This window comes from Pan paniscus, chromosome 3 (assembly GCF_029289425.2).
Source record: "Pan paniscus chromosome 3, NHGRI_mPanPan1-v2.0_pri, whole genome shotgun sequence".
In the NCBI taxonomy this organism is placed as follows: Eukaryota; Metazoa; Chordata; class Mammalia; order Primates; family Hominidae; genus Pan; species Pan paniscus.
In genome coordinates, this window is record NC_073252.2 from 136078159 (window position 1) to 136097686 (window position 19528).

Genomic DNA, 19528 nt, shown 5'->3' on the forward strand with positions numbered 1-19528 from the left:
CAGAGTAAACAGACAACCTACAGAATTAAAGAAATTACTCACAAACTATGCATCTGACAAAAGTTTAATATCCAAAATCTATAAAGAACTTAAACAGTTCAACAAGCAAAAACCAAATAATCCTATTAAAAAGTGGATGAAAGACATGAAGAGACACTTCTCAAAAGAAGACATACAAATGGCCAGCAAACATATGAAAAAATGTTCAACATCACTAATCATCAGAAAAATGCAAATCAAAACTACAATGAGATAGCATCTCGCATCAGTCAGAAGGGCTATTACTAGAAAGTCAAAAAATAACAGATGCTGGCAAGGCTGTGGAGAAAAGGGAATGCTTATACACTGTTGGTGGGAATGTAAATTAGTTCAGCCTCTGTAGAAAGAAGTTGGGAGATTTTTCAAAGAACTTATAGCAGAACTACTATTTGACTCAGCAATTCCATTATTGGGTATATATCCAAAGGAAAATAAGTAATTCTATGAAAAAGACACATGCACTCATAAGTTTATTGCAGCACTATTCACAATAGCAAAGACATGGAATCAACTTAAGTGCCCATCAAAAGTGGGTTGGATAAAGAAAATGTGGTACATATACATGTACTATGCAGCCATAAAAAAGAATGATATCATGTCCTTTACAGCAACATGCATGCAGCTGGTGGCCATTATCCTATGCAAATTAACAGAGAAACAGAAAACCAAATACTGCATGTTCTCACTTATAATTGGGAGGTAAACATTGGGTACTCATGAACACATAGACGGGAACAATAAATACTGGGGACTACTAGAGTAAGGAGGTCAAGAGGGGGGCAAAAGCTGAAAAACTACCTACTGGGTACTATGCCCCATACCCAATAGTAACAGGATAATTCATACCCCAAACCTCAGCATCATGCAATATATCCATATAACAAATAAAAAAAACTTTTATTTTAAATTCAGGGGCCACACATGTACCCCCTGAATCTAAAATTCACTGTTAGTGGGAATGTAAATTAGTACAGACAATATGGAGAACAATATGGAGGCTCTCAAACCACTAAAAATAGAACTTCCATATGATCCAGCAATCCTACTGCTGGGTATATATCCAGAAGAAAGGAAATCGGTATACTGAAGAGATATCTGCATTCTCATGTTTATTGCAGCACTATTCAAAATAGCCAAAATATGGAATCAATCTAAGAGTCCATCCATGGATAAGTGGATACAGAAAATATATATAAACACACACTAGAATACTATTCATTCAATAAAAGAATGAAATCCTCAGTTATTTGAAGTAACATAGATTAACCTGGAGGACATTATATTAAGCGAAGTAAGCCATGCACAGAAAGACAAATATTGTATGTTTTCACTCACGTGTGAGCTAAAAAAAAGTTGACCCTATGGAGGTAGAGTAAAATGATGGTTACCTAGGTTATAAAGTATAAGGAGAAAGTAATGAAGATAAGTTGGTTATTGAAAACAAAAATGCAGTTAGATAAAACATGTTCTAGTGTTCAGTGGCATAGTAAAGTAACCGTAGTTATCAAAAACATAGATATTTTAAATTAGCTAAAAGAGAAATTTGGAATATTCTCAACACAAAAAAAGATACATGTTTGAGGTGATGAGTACCCAATTATCCTGATTTGATCATTACACATCGTATGCATGCATCAAGATAGCATAGATATCCCATAAAGATATTTTATGGATCAAGAATGCATAATAGAGATCAAAAATGCATATGAGGTTTGACACTAAAAGTTTAGAGAGTAAGCTTCAAAATGGTGTAATTTTTCACATTTCTTTCAAAAGCTCTGAAGAAAAATAATTGCTTGGAATATTGAATTCTAGAAAATACTATTCTGCGAATAACATTTACCTTGCTCTAATAAAGTATATAACAATAATAGTAGTAATGACAACCAAACAATTATGTAGAAATTAAAAAGTGACAGTCACTAATCTAAAGCACTTTATGCATATTAATTCATCAACACAACCCAGTGAAGTATGTGTTATTATTATTTCCATTTTTGAGATAAGGGAAATTCTTTGCAACAGAAAAAAAAAACACTGAATCAATACATCACCAACACTGTTCCTTAGTATCTGTGTGCACTAAATCATGGACATTATCAGTGGTGTGCAACTAAGGCCCTTCAATTAAAGAAGAGAAGGAGACAATCCTTAATTGGAACACAGTTTAGTGGAATACATCAGAAATTCGGGTTGAGATAATAATGGCATAAGTAGCTTCAAGATATGCTTAATATACACAATAGTATTACTGTATATGTGTGAAACAAAAATCACACTTAAACTGTTAAATAATATTAAAGATAATATGAATTATATCTACACCACTGATGAATCATATAATAAATGTTATGTTATAGGTCTTGTCTGCAACCCTACAATTTGCCATTTGCTTATAAAAATATTCTCATGTTAAATTCTAGTAATTGATGTCTTTAAAATGTCTTTAGACTTAACACACATAGTTACGAACCATAGTAATTTATTTCCCGTAATAGAAATTCAATACATATTTTATATTATATCCAGTAATAACTGTCTTTTCTCTATGCTGCTGCTTACATACAAGTTATTCTCAAAAACTAAAAAGGCAGGCCAACCTATTTGTCTCTGTAATCAATGGGTTTACAGTCATAAGGTAGCTTGTCATTTCCAAGTAATGCTTAGAAAGAACTAGCTCTTGGTTCTTTCCTACAATGTATGTGTTCTCGACCTACAATTCCAGTTATAGATATGACAATATTGGCATAAATTGGTCATATTTCTTAATAAAATGGCCTTTCACATGTTTAAATTACATATTGATTTGCATAGCAGTTGAATCAGATACCAATTGCTGGCTTATGTGTTCTAAACTCTGACATTCCTGGTACTTGGCCAGATCTCATCAGTTTACCATTTCCCAAGATACCAGGTGCCAGAATTTCTTAGTCTATCTTAGTGTGAATTGTCAACCCTTAGGTATATTCTTTGATGTCCAGGCTATTTCATACTGATGCACCTTTGTACTTGTTCTTTTTCCTAGAAATCAGTGTGTGTTTGTTTGTGTTTGTGTTTCTCCTCTCTCTCTCTATCTCTCTCTCTCTCTCCTCCCATACCCCTCTTCTCTCTCATTTATATTTACCTAAGGAACACCTACTCATCATTTGAGACACTATTATAAACAACATCTCCCTAGATACACAAGTATTTCCTTCTTTCCTTTTTGCCAAACTGGATAAATAATCTATTTTGGTACCAATCACACTGTTACATCTATTTGTTTACACATTTGACTCATTGACTAGTCAACAAAATACTTCAAGACAAGTCTTATGCATCATGAAAGCTGTTCCCAGCACAATGATTGGAACATAGCAGATGTTCAATATAGTGAAATGAATTAAATAACTTTATAATTTAGTCTACATTTTATACTATACTATAGTTCCTACATTTTCCCTCTTTTGCCCATGAATTATTTTTTCCTGTAGCAAATCCAATGTTTATGAACAAATTATAAGAATAATTCATTTTTCTCTAAGTTGGTTCATTTTGAAAATATTACATAAATCACCATCAAATCATCTACTTATCAAGTTGTTACCTAGAAAGAAAGAGTAAAACTTATCCAGCTCCCCAAATTTATAAGGTCCTATAACATTCTGCAGGTATTTCTAGGCTTTTGTAACTAGTCGTCTATTAATTACATTACTCACTTTAATTCGATAGTTATGAAAAAAGATTACATGAATTGTTAGAAATAATTAACTTTTTGAGTTCAAGCTATCCTGTGGGTAGTTTAGAGTCCGTATTAAGTTATATGTATGTGTTTATATGGGATAGGCTACCTAAAATATAACTTTATTATTTCCTATTTTCAGGTTAAAAGACAACTTAGTATTGAATGTAGACTATATAATTAAGCTATTTGTATATAATTATAAATATAATTATGTATATAATTTATGATAAAGTCAAATAAATCTTATCTGTCTAAGAGAATTATAGTGATGATGATGACGATGTTAAGGTTGACTAGCCCACACTGAATTCCTTCTTCAAGTCTGCTTTTTAAACTATGTAATCTTAAATTTTATTCTTCATAAAAATTTCAGGGTACATCTGGCTACTTACTTTTCAGGGTTTTCTACTTCTTCAGTAACAAAGTTGAGGTAAAACCTAAAAATAGATAAATAAATTATAAACTATTAATATATTTTACCATTATCCAAAGTCTCAAATTTTAAATATTTAACATTGAACCCAGAATTATGAAAACTATAACAATACTTATAGTAAGATGAAAATATCTAACAACTAAATACTCCCATAAATCATTTTTCTATTAAGCCATATTTGTGGAGTTTTTATCATGTGTCAGAAATATACAAGTGGTAAGCCCATAGTCTCAAGGAGCTCATAGTTCATAGAATGTCCCACAGAATAGTGTGATACAGTGCAGGTCCAATACTGGAGCAAGCACGTGGGAGCCAGAGGGCAGGTCTAGCCCAACCTGGTAGGTCAAAGGGGGTTTTCTAGAGGAGGCATCACCCAACTTGAACCTTTAAGAACTGCTTTATCTTACCCTGGTGAGGTGGTGTGAGGCCATTCCAGACTGAGAATAGCACACGAGCACAAAAGTGTGGCAGAGGGGTTAGGCACAGGAAAATGAGCACCCGTACACTGCAGTACAAGTGTGACAGAAGGATTACTATAGAAAGAGCCAAACATATGAAGGCAAAGACTTTTCTACCTTTTCCTTTTCTATGCTTAGAAAATTTTTGTGAAATAAAAAAATCATATATTCAATATAATCTTCCGTTATCTTATTATTATTAAAAGTAACCTTTTACATAGGTATGCAGGAGCACAGATTCATAGGTACAAATTCTCTAAAATCTAAAATCAAGTGGCTGGAATATAAGTCCATCAGCTCTTAATATACTTTAAGTATCTCACCAGCTAAAACAAAGATGAAGAAACCTGTCTTGCTCCATCTTTATAAAACCATCTAAATTCACAAGTAGTCAGTTGATGTTCAAGGTTAAAGTGTCTACAATTTTAAGGACTGTTTTAAGTAGAAATAATTGAGGAGCTGACAGAACAGTAGCAGTAACGGTGATCTAAAAAGTCAGCAACCAAAGATTTTTCTAATGACTAGAAAATAAGTTTCTATAAATAGAGATTGTAGTTACACCATGAAAGCAAGCAACAATCGGTACTTATATCTGGAATATGCACTCCAAGAGGGGTTTGATGTGTTTGCTATAAGCCTGAGGCAATGGGAAGTAGGGAAAGAAAAAAGAAAAAAAAACACATGCACACTAAAAAACAAACACCACCACCAATGAAAAATCACACACCCCAAGAAATATTTTTAGGCTTCTCATGTCAAAAATAGCCAGTTCCTTCCTAACAGTTGTTTTAGAAAGTAGTCTTTTCCCACAGTGTTAAAGCAAGAAAGAAAATATTTATGAAAAATAGAACACAATTTCAAATATTTGCCACAGCTCCAGGGAGTAGAGAAAAGGAAAGGGCTTGGAGCAGGATGGTGAGTAGGAAGGAGAAAGCTTGTTTTAGTCCAAACATTCACACATCCTGTGGGAAATCCACCTTTACTTTCTAGTCTCCAGGAATGAGTCCATGATATTCTCTTTGGTTTACAACACTTCAAGGACTCTAGCGAATGCTCATAAGATCTATTGTTCCAGCTTTTCCATGATTGTGCATAAAAGGTACTGCAATGCTAGCAATGCATTCCAATACCCAACTATGTGAATTATTTTTAAAAGAAGCTTATTCTTTAGATTAGATTTGACACAATAGTACAAAATAATCCCAGCAAGTGCTTTAGAAAGACTAAATCCATTGAGGATAGGATTTAAAAGGAAGAGAAAAAAACACTAAAAACGATTTTCTATCACACAACTGAAAAAAAAGAAAACCCTACCAAGCAATGTTTAGCTTTGGATCAGGATATGGGACTGAGTTCCCCAGGGCCACAAGGGGGACTGGCAGATGTATTTCTCTGAACGCAGACATTGGCAATGTTATTAACATTGTTCTGACCCAACTGTGTGATCTGACTGGGTTAATGATTTCTTTTCCCCTACTCAAGTTTCTGTGAAGTAGCTTTATCATTCTAGAAAGTTTCAGCATTCCTCAGAGACAAAAACCTCCTCTATTCATATCCCCACCCTGGGCTTGGTGGTATCTTTTTCCTTGCTAGCAGAGCAAGGTCTCCAGGACAACAATGGTCTTGCAGCTTTTACTTACAGGCTAACAGGCTGGGCGGTAAGCTCTGATGACAATAGCTGTTTTGCTTCTGACTTACTCATTTTCAATGCCCTTTTATTAGGGGGGCATCAAACATTGTCATAGCAGCAGCACAGGGAGTGGAGAATCATTTACACTTCCCCACTGATAATTCTACAACCCAGTCTTGTAATTATATCTTGAAAGCGAGAGAAAGGTCAGAAAGGCGAGATCACATTTGGCACGTGAATAAATGCCCCTCTCTTTGGAATTTTTTAGCCTCCATCTTGTTTCATTTACATCCAGATAATAACTTTTCCTCTAGAACCCCACACCAACAGACTATATTTTTTCTAAACACAGCTTCCTTTTTCTAAGACTGATGACCATAGATTAACAGCCAGATTATTTCTGAGTCTTCACAAAGCAGCATTCAGGTAGCACAACAACCTGTTATAGAAACACGGTTACTTATCTGTCCCCTACATAAGCCACTTGTATCAGATAACATTCCATTTTAAATCCTGGACTTATTTTCCAATACTGTGATTGAACCCTCAAGGATATAAAGAAATCAATGGTTTTTGGTCTTTCAAATAGGGAGTAGACATGAGGATTATATGGGTAAAAGTATTAAAAAAGATTCATGTAAACCCCTTTTACTTTGTAATCAGAGAAACATTTTGGGGTCAGCATCAATAAAGTTAAATATTAATACAATAATTCAAAATGAAAAGGGTCTTCATCCATGGAGAAATTCATCAGCCCTCAAAAGCCTACATAAGCGGAGAAATTTTGCTCTACATAAAGCAAGTGACCTGAATTTTTAGTTCTGGGTATTAGAAAAGTGAGGAGGGTAAAAGAATATTTTAAGATGGGATGGGAACAGATCTATCGTACTCTCAGGCAAAAGAAATTTCATTCAACAGAATTAATCAAACCTCCCTTGTGACTATCTTCACATTCCACACTCGTGATTGCATATTGCCCGGCTCCCAACACTTGGCTATAGCTGAAAGCTTTCTCTACCTCCCCGCTTTGCTCTGGTGTCTCCCAGTGACCCTCCCAGTAGCTTGGCTTCAGCCCCAGGGCACAGAGCTCTGATCCAGGCTGAATAGCCATAGAACAGTTGATTCTGCTTTAACCCTGTGATCACGCTCAGTTCTTTTGATGTCTAGCACCACATTGTGCTTCAGACAAAAGCAAAAAGACTTCAAAAATACTGAGTGATTCAAAACTAATGCTTACATATAATGGTTATAAAAATATTCTGGGAATATACAAATATTTTACACTGATTTCCTTAGAGCTATAATCTTCTAACAATCTTCAAGCATATTTTGCCTCAAAGGCCATGTTAAGATTTTAAGTTCCCATACCCCCTAATTATCCTCTAATACCATATTTTCATAATTCAATGAGATTAATAGGGTAAACGCTCCATTCATTTTGAAATATATCCATATTCCATGCATCGGCTAGAAGGTAAGATCTTAAAAACTAAAGAAACAAAAGGAATTATATTTGTGTTGGAAATGCATTCATATAATTTTTTAGCTAGTGCGGTTTCCAAATATTACTTCCAGGCTCATAGATCATTCTCACAGCTAAAGCTGTATAACAATGAGATTTATAGATAATTAAAAAATAAATATTGCCATGATTTATCCCAAAACAATGAAATTTAATCTTACTACAATGATTTTGATAATTAAATAATACCTTGTAGGCTTTCTTGCAACCATCATCTCAACTAAATCTTACAAGGTCAATAAAATTTACTGAAGAGAAAGTCTCACTCTTATCCATGATTATATGATTACTGTTTTTCAAGTATCTGAACAAACAAGGTACAAATACAAAGTTTTAATGCCTTAACTAGAAAGGTAGGTATCACAGGTGGACATACATCAAAGGAAATATATCTGTGGCATCATGATTTTAATCATCTTTACTTTTTTAAATTTTCAGATGTTGGGGACATTTTAAGGAACATGTAAGGTCCTTTTAAATGTAACAGACTGTCTAGAAGAGTTGACTGCATTATCTTGGTTTCTCTTTCTCTGCCTTTAGATTACCATTTACCTTCTGGGAATGTCATACTTATTTCTACATCTGAGTTACTTCTCTCACGAGAAGCTGGAAAAAAAAAATCAATTAATCACTATTTGTAAACACCCTTAGAGCTTTAGCTGGAAGGCCTTTTGACAAACGAAGTATTATTCTTTAGTACCTTACGTCACTATTATGTCCTTACTGGTACATACTTATAAGTAATTTTTATTGGATCTTAAGACCCAGCATTTGTTTGTTTTTTATGACATCAGGCTAAATCTAGCAGTCACCTTGACTGGAAACCTGTTATGTTTAGTTGTCATGTGCAAAGTAATTGGCCTGGTGGAGGGGATACCTTATTTCTCATTTCAAGTAAAGCCTATCACACTGGATTATGGCTATTCACATTTGTCTGGCACCTTGCTTGGCACTTAATCTGAGTGCATAATGGGATTAATGAACTACACAAACCACCAGATCTGGAGCTATCAACTTACCAGCCAGCATATGCATACATTCCATAATAAAAAGCCAGTGGCAACCGCGTAATACTTGAATCTCTTCCTGAAAAGGCGTCTTTAAAGTTCTGTGTTTGACCTGTAATTAGAATAGACTGATTTTAGGATTTTTCAAAGAATTGGTTCTTATTCACTCTTAACCAGAAACATGGGGGTGCGGAGAACCACACTGTTTTAAGTCTAGATTTCTTACTCTCTGTTGATTACCATCTTTATCAATACTGTACCCATTCTATAGAAGGGGTCCCAAAAGTATATTGATCATTAACACTATTTCATATTTCTCTTTTAATAAATTTATAACAAAGATGAAAATGGCATTGAAAAATAATCCTCTGTTTGAGTATGCCTCTATTGTGACCATAAAAGAAGACTAAAGGGTTTTCTGTAAATTATAATCTTTATGAATATGATAGAATTCTTAAAAGATAGAATTCTTAAAAAGATAATGTTTTGCTTGGCAAGAAAATGCGGAGAGGTATCCAAGGTTCTACCCTTAATGAGGAGATGGAAATAAATCCCAGGACTCCTTTCCTACACAATTTACCTTTCTGCTTTCTGTTTATCCCATGTTGTTCATTAGATGCCTACCTCCTAGAAGAGAAGTTGGAAAATCCTGAGGACCATGTGTGCCAACCCAAACTGCAAGCCTTTCTTTTTTTTTTTTTTTTCAAGATGGAGTCTCACTCTGTGGCCCAGGCTGGAGTGCAGTGGCACAATCTTGGCTCACTGCAACCTCCGCCTCCTGGGTTCAAGCGATTCTCCAGCCTCAGCCTCCTGAGTAGCTGGGATTACAGGAGTGCGCCATCATGCCCAACTAATTTTCATATTTTTAGTAGAGATGGGGTTTCACCATGTTGGCCAGGCTGGTCTCGAACTCCTGATGTTGTGATCCGCCCGCCTCGGCCTCCCAAAGTGTTAGGATTACAGGTGTCAGCCACTGCGTCTGGCTGCAAGCCTTTCTTATAGATAAAGTTTTCTTTATCTATAAGTTAAAAATGCTCATTCATGAAGTATTACCCATTCATGAAGTATTGCCTGTGGCTGATTTCAACCTATAATAGCAGAGTTGAGACCATACAGCTTGAAAAATTGAAAATATTTACTCTCTTGTCCTTTACAGAGAAAGTCCACTCACTCTGTGACCCTGTCCTAGAGAATGACATGTTTTTTTTCCTAGAAATATTGAAAAGATATTATAATGAACTCTAAAATAAATAGGTTTCAACAAATTTTGCAGCAGCATGTGAATTGAACACTTATTCATCACCTTTTTCTCTATTTTATGAATCACATTGGAGCTTTTTCTTTTATATCTTTTGAATAGTTTTAAAAGTTAGAAATTCAGATTTACTTTAGTCAGTCAATATTCAAGCTTAAGCAGAAAAAATGTTTCTATTACCCAAAGAAAATAGCAAATGAGATTACCCAAATGGGAAGTGAGACTTTGTTTTAAAATAAAACTTCATGTAAATAAACAGAAGGGGGACAGGGGGTGGATGATGTGTATGAGACACTCTCTCTTCCAAGTCAAATCTCAGTTTTTCCTGCATTCATTGCCCAGGCATAACTTATATATAAATATAATATGTGTGAGTATGAAGACCAAAAATGGAGAATGTTGAATTATATACTAAACAATTTTTCCCTCAAATGATTCCCAAACATAGCTCACTTTTTAAATGACACGATAAATTCAGAAATGCACATTTTACTAAAACATCATTGTGTCCTTCCAGGAGAAAAATATAAATAGTGGAATTCAGATAAAAGCATCTGTTGAATATTCTTTTATCATAATCTGTGGTCTCTTTGGCATAAAGGCACAATATTTCTTAGAGTGCAGCACCAAATAATCCATAAGAAAAACCAAATTCTATAAAGACTGGGGTCACAAGCACAGATCTTCAAAAGTGCCATTTTGAGAATATTACAAAAGAGAGGCATTTTGTTTCTAGAATTCAGGAATATTTTGGCTATATAACAGAGGTCTCATGAAGATTAGAGTCAATATTCAAAGGAAAGTTCAACAAACTCTCATAAGTGAATACATAACATACAACTACTTTCAGGATATGATTAGAATAGAAATAAAAGCACAATCTGTATTAACAAAGTCTCCTACTAGAGTTTCAGATTAATGTGAAAAATGTGTGATCATGTTAGAGATGAAGAAAATCACAATTTTATAGCAATCGAGCAAATATACCTGCTAATAATGGTCTCTAAAATGTTAAATTTACATTAAATGTGGTAATATTCTCAGGGAATTTCTCTGTTGTGTGAGATCTCTGAATAAGCCTGTCACGTTAAGCATTGATATCATGATTATTGATTAAAGTATCTCTGTATTGTAGCCACTAAAAAAACCTCAAGATGTATCATGACCTCTGCTCTCAAGGAATTTGCAATAGAGCAACATTTGAGCAACCAAACCCTTCCTCATATACATATATAAATACCTGGTAAAAATTGAATAAAGTCTATAATGCTATCTATAGTATCTTACATTACACCAAAAAGAAGAAGAAAATAAATCTTAGTTTCAAGGGATAGCATATAATCTTTTGGAATCTAAAGTAGTATTAAGGAACAGCCAACGACCCAGAGATTCTGCACTTTTCAAATACTGAAGAAACTCCTTACAGAAGACTGAAGAGTGAGCTCAGAAAAATAAAGCACTAACAAAACAGATTATTGTGCCTACATTCCTAACGAATAAGATAGAAATGAGCAGGCTAGCTCTGTGGAGGCCAAGGTGTATTAGAAGAGCAAGCTCCTGTCTTCTCTTCAGTGCAAGCTCTAACGGTCAAAATCTTCATTGTGTTTATTCTGCATTGGCTGCGGTTGCTGGATTTCATAAAAGCATTTCCGCCAGCAGGGCTCTAAAATCTCCCACTAGGCTTATTAAATGGGCAACAGCAGCTCCCTTTCCCAGCTCCAGAGTGGCTGATCTTTCAGTGTTTGTCATTATTTAATGCTTCTACCAACAGTGATGATTTTACCAAACGTTGGCATTTCCTTTTGCCTTGTGTAATTCTTCTGCAACGTCATTAAATTTCTCTAGATTCCCTTTCTTGGAACAGACAATATCAATGTAAACATTAAATACTTAACATGCCCAAGTTATGTCATTCCTTTACAATTTCTTCTCACTTTCTTATTTCCTGCTATATTCCTGTCGCTAATTAAATACCACATGTGAATCTCTGTCCTCCAACAATTTCCACTGAATCCAAGCAACTGCATGTGCCTTCTTTCCTAAAACAAAAACTCTAAATGTCACCTCAATTTCTTTTTTTAAATTAAATGTTAAACTCTATAAAGCAAGTAATCGCAGAAATGCAACTTTTATATTAAAAATAATGTAACAATAAAAATTAAGTTTTTACAACTATTTTATTATGATATAATTTTGGTGTTTAGGAATGCTGTTCCCATATTGACTCCTCTGTTGAGGATACCACTCTCAATTTAAAAGGAATAATAACCAGAAAGTCAAAGAATTATTGATCATCTTTTATCATTTTCCAGATACCTTTTTCTCTTTAATTTTTATTACTATTATTGGACAATTTTAAAGTAAAAAAAAGACATATTTATCTTTAATTAAAACTAAATGGCAGGGTTTTTTTTTTCCACTTTGAGTTTTCACTCCAAACCATTAAACCTAGAAAATTCACTGATGCCTTATTTTGTTGCTTGGCCCAGTCTTAATCCTCTTTCTGCCATTCAGCTGTAAAAACCAACTCACTCACAATGTAGCAGCCTTTCAAATCAATTAGATGACAATATAGAGTTTAAGTTCCACAAGAAGAGACTAATTAAGGATTCTGTTAGTACAAGCAAAAGTTAGTGTTAAAAAAGACCAAAAGCAGATACGTATTTTAAAAAGCATTTACTTTTCAGTCCATACCTTTAATTAGCTGCATAACTCCAGGGACTATAATTATCAGAATTGCTGTGAGCTTGCAAAAGGTTAAGAAAATCTGGATCCGGGCGCTCCAGCTGACACTCATGCTATTTAGGACCATCACTACAGCTGCAAACAAATAGAGGAAGTTACAAAAGGTGAATTCTCACTGGCACAAAGACATTTTAGGTCCTTGTTACTCAAAGGGCAATCTATGAGGCAGCAGTGTTGACATTACTTAGAAGTGTTATAGAAATGCAGAATCTCAGGCCCTGCCCCAGGCCTAATGAATACAAATCTACATTTCAACAGGTTCTCCAGCTGGTTTTTATGCACATTAAAGTTTGAGAAACATGGATAAAGCCTCTGGACAATAAGAATTCTTCTCTTGTTCTTTGTATGTAAGAGTGGACATATATTGTAGTACTCTAACAATCACATAAAAATGTCTTCTAACCAAACCCAGCATCCAATCAGATGGCTGAATTTGACTGTCTAGCTTGATGTGACAACTCTTTCCTGTCTCTATGATGGTATGCCTGCCAATGTGGATCACACTCAAGAAGGAGCAAGAAGTGTAGAAGTTGGCTCAGATCTTATTTTTCACTCTCAGGACTAGCCTCAGGCAGCACTTTTCTTTTGGTTGTCTTCTTTCTAATTAGCATGTCAAGGGGCGACTTTCAACCTACCGTACAAGTATAGTTTTTCAAGATATGTTTCAGGGCTTGAGCACAATATTCTAAGTGATGAGTGCAAAAGACTAACCAGGCTAGAATGCACATTGGGTTCAAAGCCAGAAGAATTTTTCATTCTTACTGATGCTGTCTACAACTTCCCAAGCAGCAATAACTATCCACCTTCGACACCTTGTGGACCATGAAAACCTCAAGGATAGAGCAAGGGTTATTCATCACTGTATCGCTGGTATCCAGCTCCATGCCTGGCCCAGGTAACTTAATACATTTTTGTTGAATGAATGAACTGGATCCTCAGTTAGAAAATCTAAGGCACAAGGGAAATGGTGATGCTCTAAGACCTTTCTCCCCTACTCTGTTGGGATGACTGAGGTTATTCTAGACAGTGGTTTTCAACTTTATACTCTTTCCACAACCTTATGCTTAGAACAACCCAAAACACTACTTTATTCCTGACATTTACAGTTATTAACTATAACCTTTATATTTATAAAGGTATATTCTCCCTAAACAAATATTTAAAATGTAAAGATATTTCTCAAAGAATGAAACATAACTCCTACAGAATTCTTATTATTCAAATTGCAATTGGAAGTTTTCCTTATATATAATAATGAGTCTGCCTCACAGTTTTCACTGCCTGATATAGTTACTAGCTCACTTCAGAATTTAACAATCAATGCAAATGTTAGCAACACATAATCTTTACAGGCAAAAAAATGGAAATAGCCTAAACCTCCTAAAGGAAGGCTAATTAAGGTATATCATTTTAATAGTTTATATGCAGCCACTTAAAATTATGAGGCAGTTAAATATTTATTACAAGAAAGGATATTCATGATATATTACTGATCAATACAGCAAGTTAGAGGAATGGATGGAAAGAAGGAAGGAAGAAGGAAAAGAAGGAAGGAAGGATGAAAGGAAGGAAGGATGGAAGGATGAAAGGAAGGAAGGAAGGAAGGAAGGATGGAAGGAAGGAAGGAAGGAAGGAAGGGTGGAAGGAAGGAAGGGTGGAAGGAAGGAAGGATGGAAGGAAGGAAGGAAGGAAGGATGGAAGGAAGGAAGGATGGAAGGAAGGAAGGATGGAAGGAAGGAAGGATGGAAGGAAGGAAGGAAGGAAGGAAGGATGGAAGGAAGGAAGGAAGGATGGAAGGAAGGAAGGAAGGAAGGAAGGAAGGAAGGAAGGAAGGAAGGAAGGAGAAATAGATCTGGAAACATATTTACCAAAACATCAACAGCAGGTGTTTATAAGTGATAGAACACTAAATAATTTTCAATTTTTTAAATTTATTTTTAGGAATAGTTTAATAAATTTTATGATGAACATATAGCATTTTGGTGACTATAGTTTCAAATACTGAATTGTATACTTGAAATATACTTAAATGTTCTCACCACAGAACAAAACAAAAAAAAGAGGGGTAACTAAATGACGTGACAGAGGTGTTAACTCACTTGATTGAGACAATCATTTCACTATATATATATATATATATAAATAAAATCATTACATTGTACACCCTAAAATTACAATTTTATTTGTTGTATATACCTCAATAAAGATGAAAAAATTTTCAAAAGTAAATGAAGCAATAAAATACATTTTGTTTTTGGAAAAAACTCCAAGATGGGAAAAATAAGGGATCAGAAGATCTCATACAAAGTGAAATACAGGGTTACTAACGAAGAAATATTTCAAAGGAGTAATTATGAGAATGATCAAAAAGGCCAAACCCCTGAATAAGCTACAGGGGCATCTAAGGGGGGTTATTTCATCTGTGTTGGAAGCTGAAAACATGAAGGGATAGACAGGTCTGTTGTCAATGACAAAGTGCATTATTTTATCAGAGGAATCACAAAAATAAAATTATTTATCTCTCCCCAATATAAGGCACTTATATATGGAAAATAAGTTAGTGTAACTCTGCTCCCTGCTCCATCATCCAGTGATTCCTTTCCTTTTCTATGCAAATGACTGTGTGATGAGTCATTACACAATAATGACTATTGTTTTAATTAAGGAGGTTCAACATTGGTGTAAAAGTGAAAAAATTGTCTCATGTGGCCACCAGCAACAAAAGGGCAGTGTTTTCTTTCAAATAGGGCTCCTAAAACCCAAAGCACTCTGTATTTATGAAAGTTCTTTCCACAGTAGAAAAGAACTGTTATATAGAGAGAAAGAGAGAAAAAGAAAGGAGAGGAAAGGAGAAGGATAAAAACGAAAAGAGGCAGGCAGGGAGGAAGGAAGGAGAGAGAGAGAGGCATTCTTATTTTTGGAACAACTAACTATATGTTTGAAAATAAGAAAGAGGTTTTGTTACTTTCATAAAGAGTATAAGTACCTAATGCCTATTGAAATATTTAAAAAACCGGGTATTTGGGATTTTAAAAAATACTTTGTAAAGTTTTCTTAGGCAAATGGAAGACAAAATTAAACAGATATTATGAATTGATCATCTCACCCTGCTTTCCTCTCAGCTAGCTTAACAAAAATTCTCATTAAGATGCTAGTACACTGCTGGTGGGAATGTAAATTAGTATGGCCACTATAGAAAACAGTATGGAAGTGCCTCAAAAAACTAAAAATAAATCTATCATATGATCCAGCAATCCCATTGCTGGGTACTTGATTGTGGTGATAGTTTCACAAGTGAATACATACATCACACTTTATCAAACTGTACATTTAAAGCATGTGTGGTTTATTGTATGTCAATTACACCTCAATAAAACTTTTTAAGAAAAAAAAAGATGAATTTTTTTCAAAGGGTTCTCAAAACCCTGCTTTATCTGAGCATCCAGACATTGTACTCATTATTTGGTACACCAAATTCCAGCTGAGATGCACCTGAATTACCCTGAAGGCACAGTTTAACAAGTAACAAGGCAGCCAGTGAGAGGTACAGTGAAGCTTCTCCGGTGGCTATCACTGCTGTTTCATCATGTGTCTTTACAGTGAAATTTATGTCTACGTATGTTGCTTCTCCAACAATATTGAAAAGGGACTTGGGATTCACTAAAGGCAAGAGCTTTCTAAGTTTCTGAAACAAATAATATATACTTTTAAAAAATACTACCTACCCACATTGCAATAATGAAAGAAATCTGGGTCAGCTCTCTGGTCCTAGTTTTACTTCCTTTGAATAACAATTTGCTAATTTCACACATGAGGAAATAATTATATCAGTTTGGGCATTTTTTGTATGCTCCCCTTAAATTTTACCAAAATAAAAATACAGGGACATATAGTTTTTATTTACTTATTTATGATGCAGTTTCCTAAGAACTGAAATGTGGCAATGGAAGTGATATCTATAAATCCTGGAGATAAGAAATACATATTTGAAGGAAGCTATATTTGAAGAGGATGTTTAGGGGAATGTTAAGGACTGAAGCTGTGATTTAAGGACTGGCAAGTATTTCTTTCTGCACTATGTAATTCAAGTCTGTCTTTGGGTTTTGAAGAGTGAGATTACAGAGTCTAGATATATTGGGTTTTCTCCCAGGGTCAGGTTCTTCTTGGCTTCTGAATTCTGAGTACTTTGTGCTTAACTGATAAAATATATGGATATTGTGTATGTATGTTACATGTTGAGATAAAGTGGGTTGTTTCACTGCTGTTTTGTAATGACTGCCTGGATTCCTTTTATCTATTTCTTAGAATTCATCTCCTGGATGCATTAATTTTAGAGAAGACAGGTAGCAGCAAACCCTTTAAAAAGCAGAGTGACAGTTTGTATCTAGGATCTCACTATTGGGAATAAAAATGTTAAGTGATATATAAATATAAACTTATTTTATGGCAGACATTGTACGAAGACTTTACATGAATAATGTTATTTAATCCTCATATCTCTATGACATAGTCATTTTATTGGCTTTATTTTTCAGATGAGCAGCTGAGACTCGAGATATTGTTTAACTTGCGTATGTTTGCATAGGTAGTAACAGTGAAGATGGGTCTGGAGCCCGGGTAATCTAACTCTGGAGCCCACACTTTTACCATTAGTCCCCAGGCAACAATGAGGAAGTAGTTTAAAAGACATACATGATCCCCTTGGTGTACCTAGTTCTTTTAAACTCGTGATGGCTCTTTCTCTCTGCAAAAGTTCACATTTATGTTAGCTACAGGACCCTTTGTTTCCACATTTTGCATGTCATCCTCCTAAAGTATGTGACAGTTGTTCTGCTGTACTTGTATATTTTAATACTACGTTTATTTACCTAAGAATTGGTTGTGTTGGTAAGTTACTTATGGTAGAAAAGAAGTAGGTATAGCCAGATTTCAAAGATTTAAACAGAGCCACTTCATATGCTGTATTTGAAGTGTTAACACAGAAATAGTCCTAGATTTTCTTTTATGTAATTTAATGGTGCCAGGAAAATATAGATTTCAAAAAGAATATAAAGTAATACTTTTGCAGAACTGGCTAATTTTTTTCACAATACAATCACAAATGTTATTTTGCTTGTTCCTCCCAATTACTTTCAAAAGTTTGAGAATTAGGATGGGGTTCTTAACTCATCTTTATTTTATATAGATAAAATAAACTAGCAAGGAAATTGACATCCAACAATTGATGGTGTTAGGGATGGATCTGGGACTAGATCTCGTATCTTAAGGAGAATATTTTTATTATAATATTCTGACATTCAAGTGTATAATTATATAGGGTCCAATTTCAGGAATACAGAACAGATAAACATTTTAAATATTGAGCATACTTCAATGCTTATTGAATCTATAAAAGCAGTGAAAATTCATGAACTTCTACAGAAGATGAAGGAAGTAATTACAGGTCAGGCGTGATGGCTCATGCCTGTAATCCCAGCACTTTGCGAGGCCGAGGCGGGCGGATCACGAGGTCAGGAGATCGAGACCATCCTGGCTAACATGGTGAAACTCCGTCTCTACTAAAAATACAAAAAAATTAGCAGGGCGTGATGGTGGGTGCCTGTAGTCCCAGCTACTCTGGAGGCTGAGGCAGGAGAATGGCGTGAAACCAGGAGGCAGAGCTTGCAGTGAGCCAAGATCACGCCACTGCACTCCAGCCTGGGCAACAGAGCAAGACTCCGTCTCGAAAAACAAAAAAAGAACAAACGAAAGTAATTAAATATTGGGCTATAAGAGAGCAGCCAAATGTGAATCTATAAGATTTTCCATCTTAACTTCCACGCACCTGACATGTTTACTGGAATGGATGAAATTTGTATAAGCAAAAACTTTTTTATCTTCATTAAATTTGACAGAAATTAAATACAGTACTTAAAAAAATGGGGGTGAATTAGCATTTACTTAACCCCCCACCCTTATCCCATTATCATCTCTCCAATGGTTGGCTAACATTTCACAAAATTTGAAATTCTTTTTTTCTATGATGTAGCAAGACCCTTCAGGTTTGCCCTTTTTCTATGCTTAACTAGAGATTTCAAATGACCACAAACTGTTTCCTTCCCCAGGGATCACAGGGAAGCAATTCATGCAATTCAACTCTGTTTTCTACATCTTGGTAACCTTCCACCCCTAACAGGTAGAAAATCACCTAGACTCACTTTGAAGAAAGCAGGATGTGAGAGATTTGCCCCTAGATAAATTTCTCCTTCTCTATCTCCATCTCCACCCGCTGTTGCACCATTAGAGCTAAATTTTTCTTACAGACAGTTTGACTTTCCCAATTAGGGCACTGATTTACATTACCTACCACTGAGTCATAAGGATATCCAGCTTGCTTTTTAACTGTTGCTGATTATGGGAACACATTTCTTTCTCCGAATTTCAAGCTTGCAAAAGGAACATCAAAATTTAAAAATGAATGTAATAACTTATGGCAAAAATAGAAGGAAATGTCTGGGTTCATCTAAGATTTCCTCAGGCTCCTTGTTAACTATTCCGTCACCAATGTCTACTACAGAGGTTTTGTAAACCCCAACATGGTTATCCTTTCCTAGAACTGTTTTAAAGTTTAGTTTGAGCAGTTTTCATTTAATTCTCAGAGATACGAATTTTCCCTTTAAAATGTTTAATTGAATTGGGATAAACAAGAAGAGAGTTATCTAGACTTATAAAA

General features: G+C 34.9%; 1 protein-coding gene across 6 annotated transcripts in view; it reads right to left on the reverse strand.

Moving 5' to 3' along the window:
• The window catches only part of SLC7A11 (solute carrier family 7 member 11), a 146438-nt gene that overhangs the window by 46255 nt on the left and 80655 nt on the right, over positions 1-19528 (reverse strand). For all 6 annotated transcript variants that reach the window (XM_055111834.2, XM_055111836.2, XM_055111837.2 and 3 more), the window contains 3 exons: positions 12766-12891; positions 8829-8928; positions 4156-4200 (listed from right to left, as the gene is read on the reverse strand). In XM_055111834.2, coding sequence (XP_054967809.1) covers positions 4156-4200; positions 8829-8928; positions 12766-12891 — 271 coding nt within the window. The remainder of the gene's footprint in view (positions 1-4155; positions 4201-8828; positions 8929-12765; positions 12892-19528) is intronic.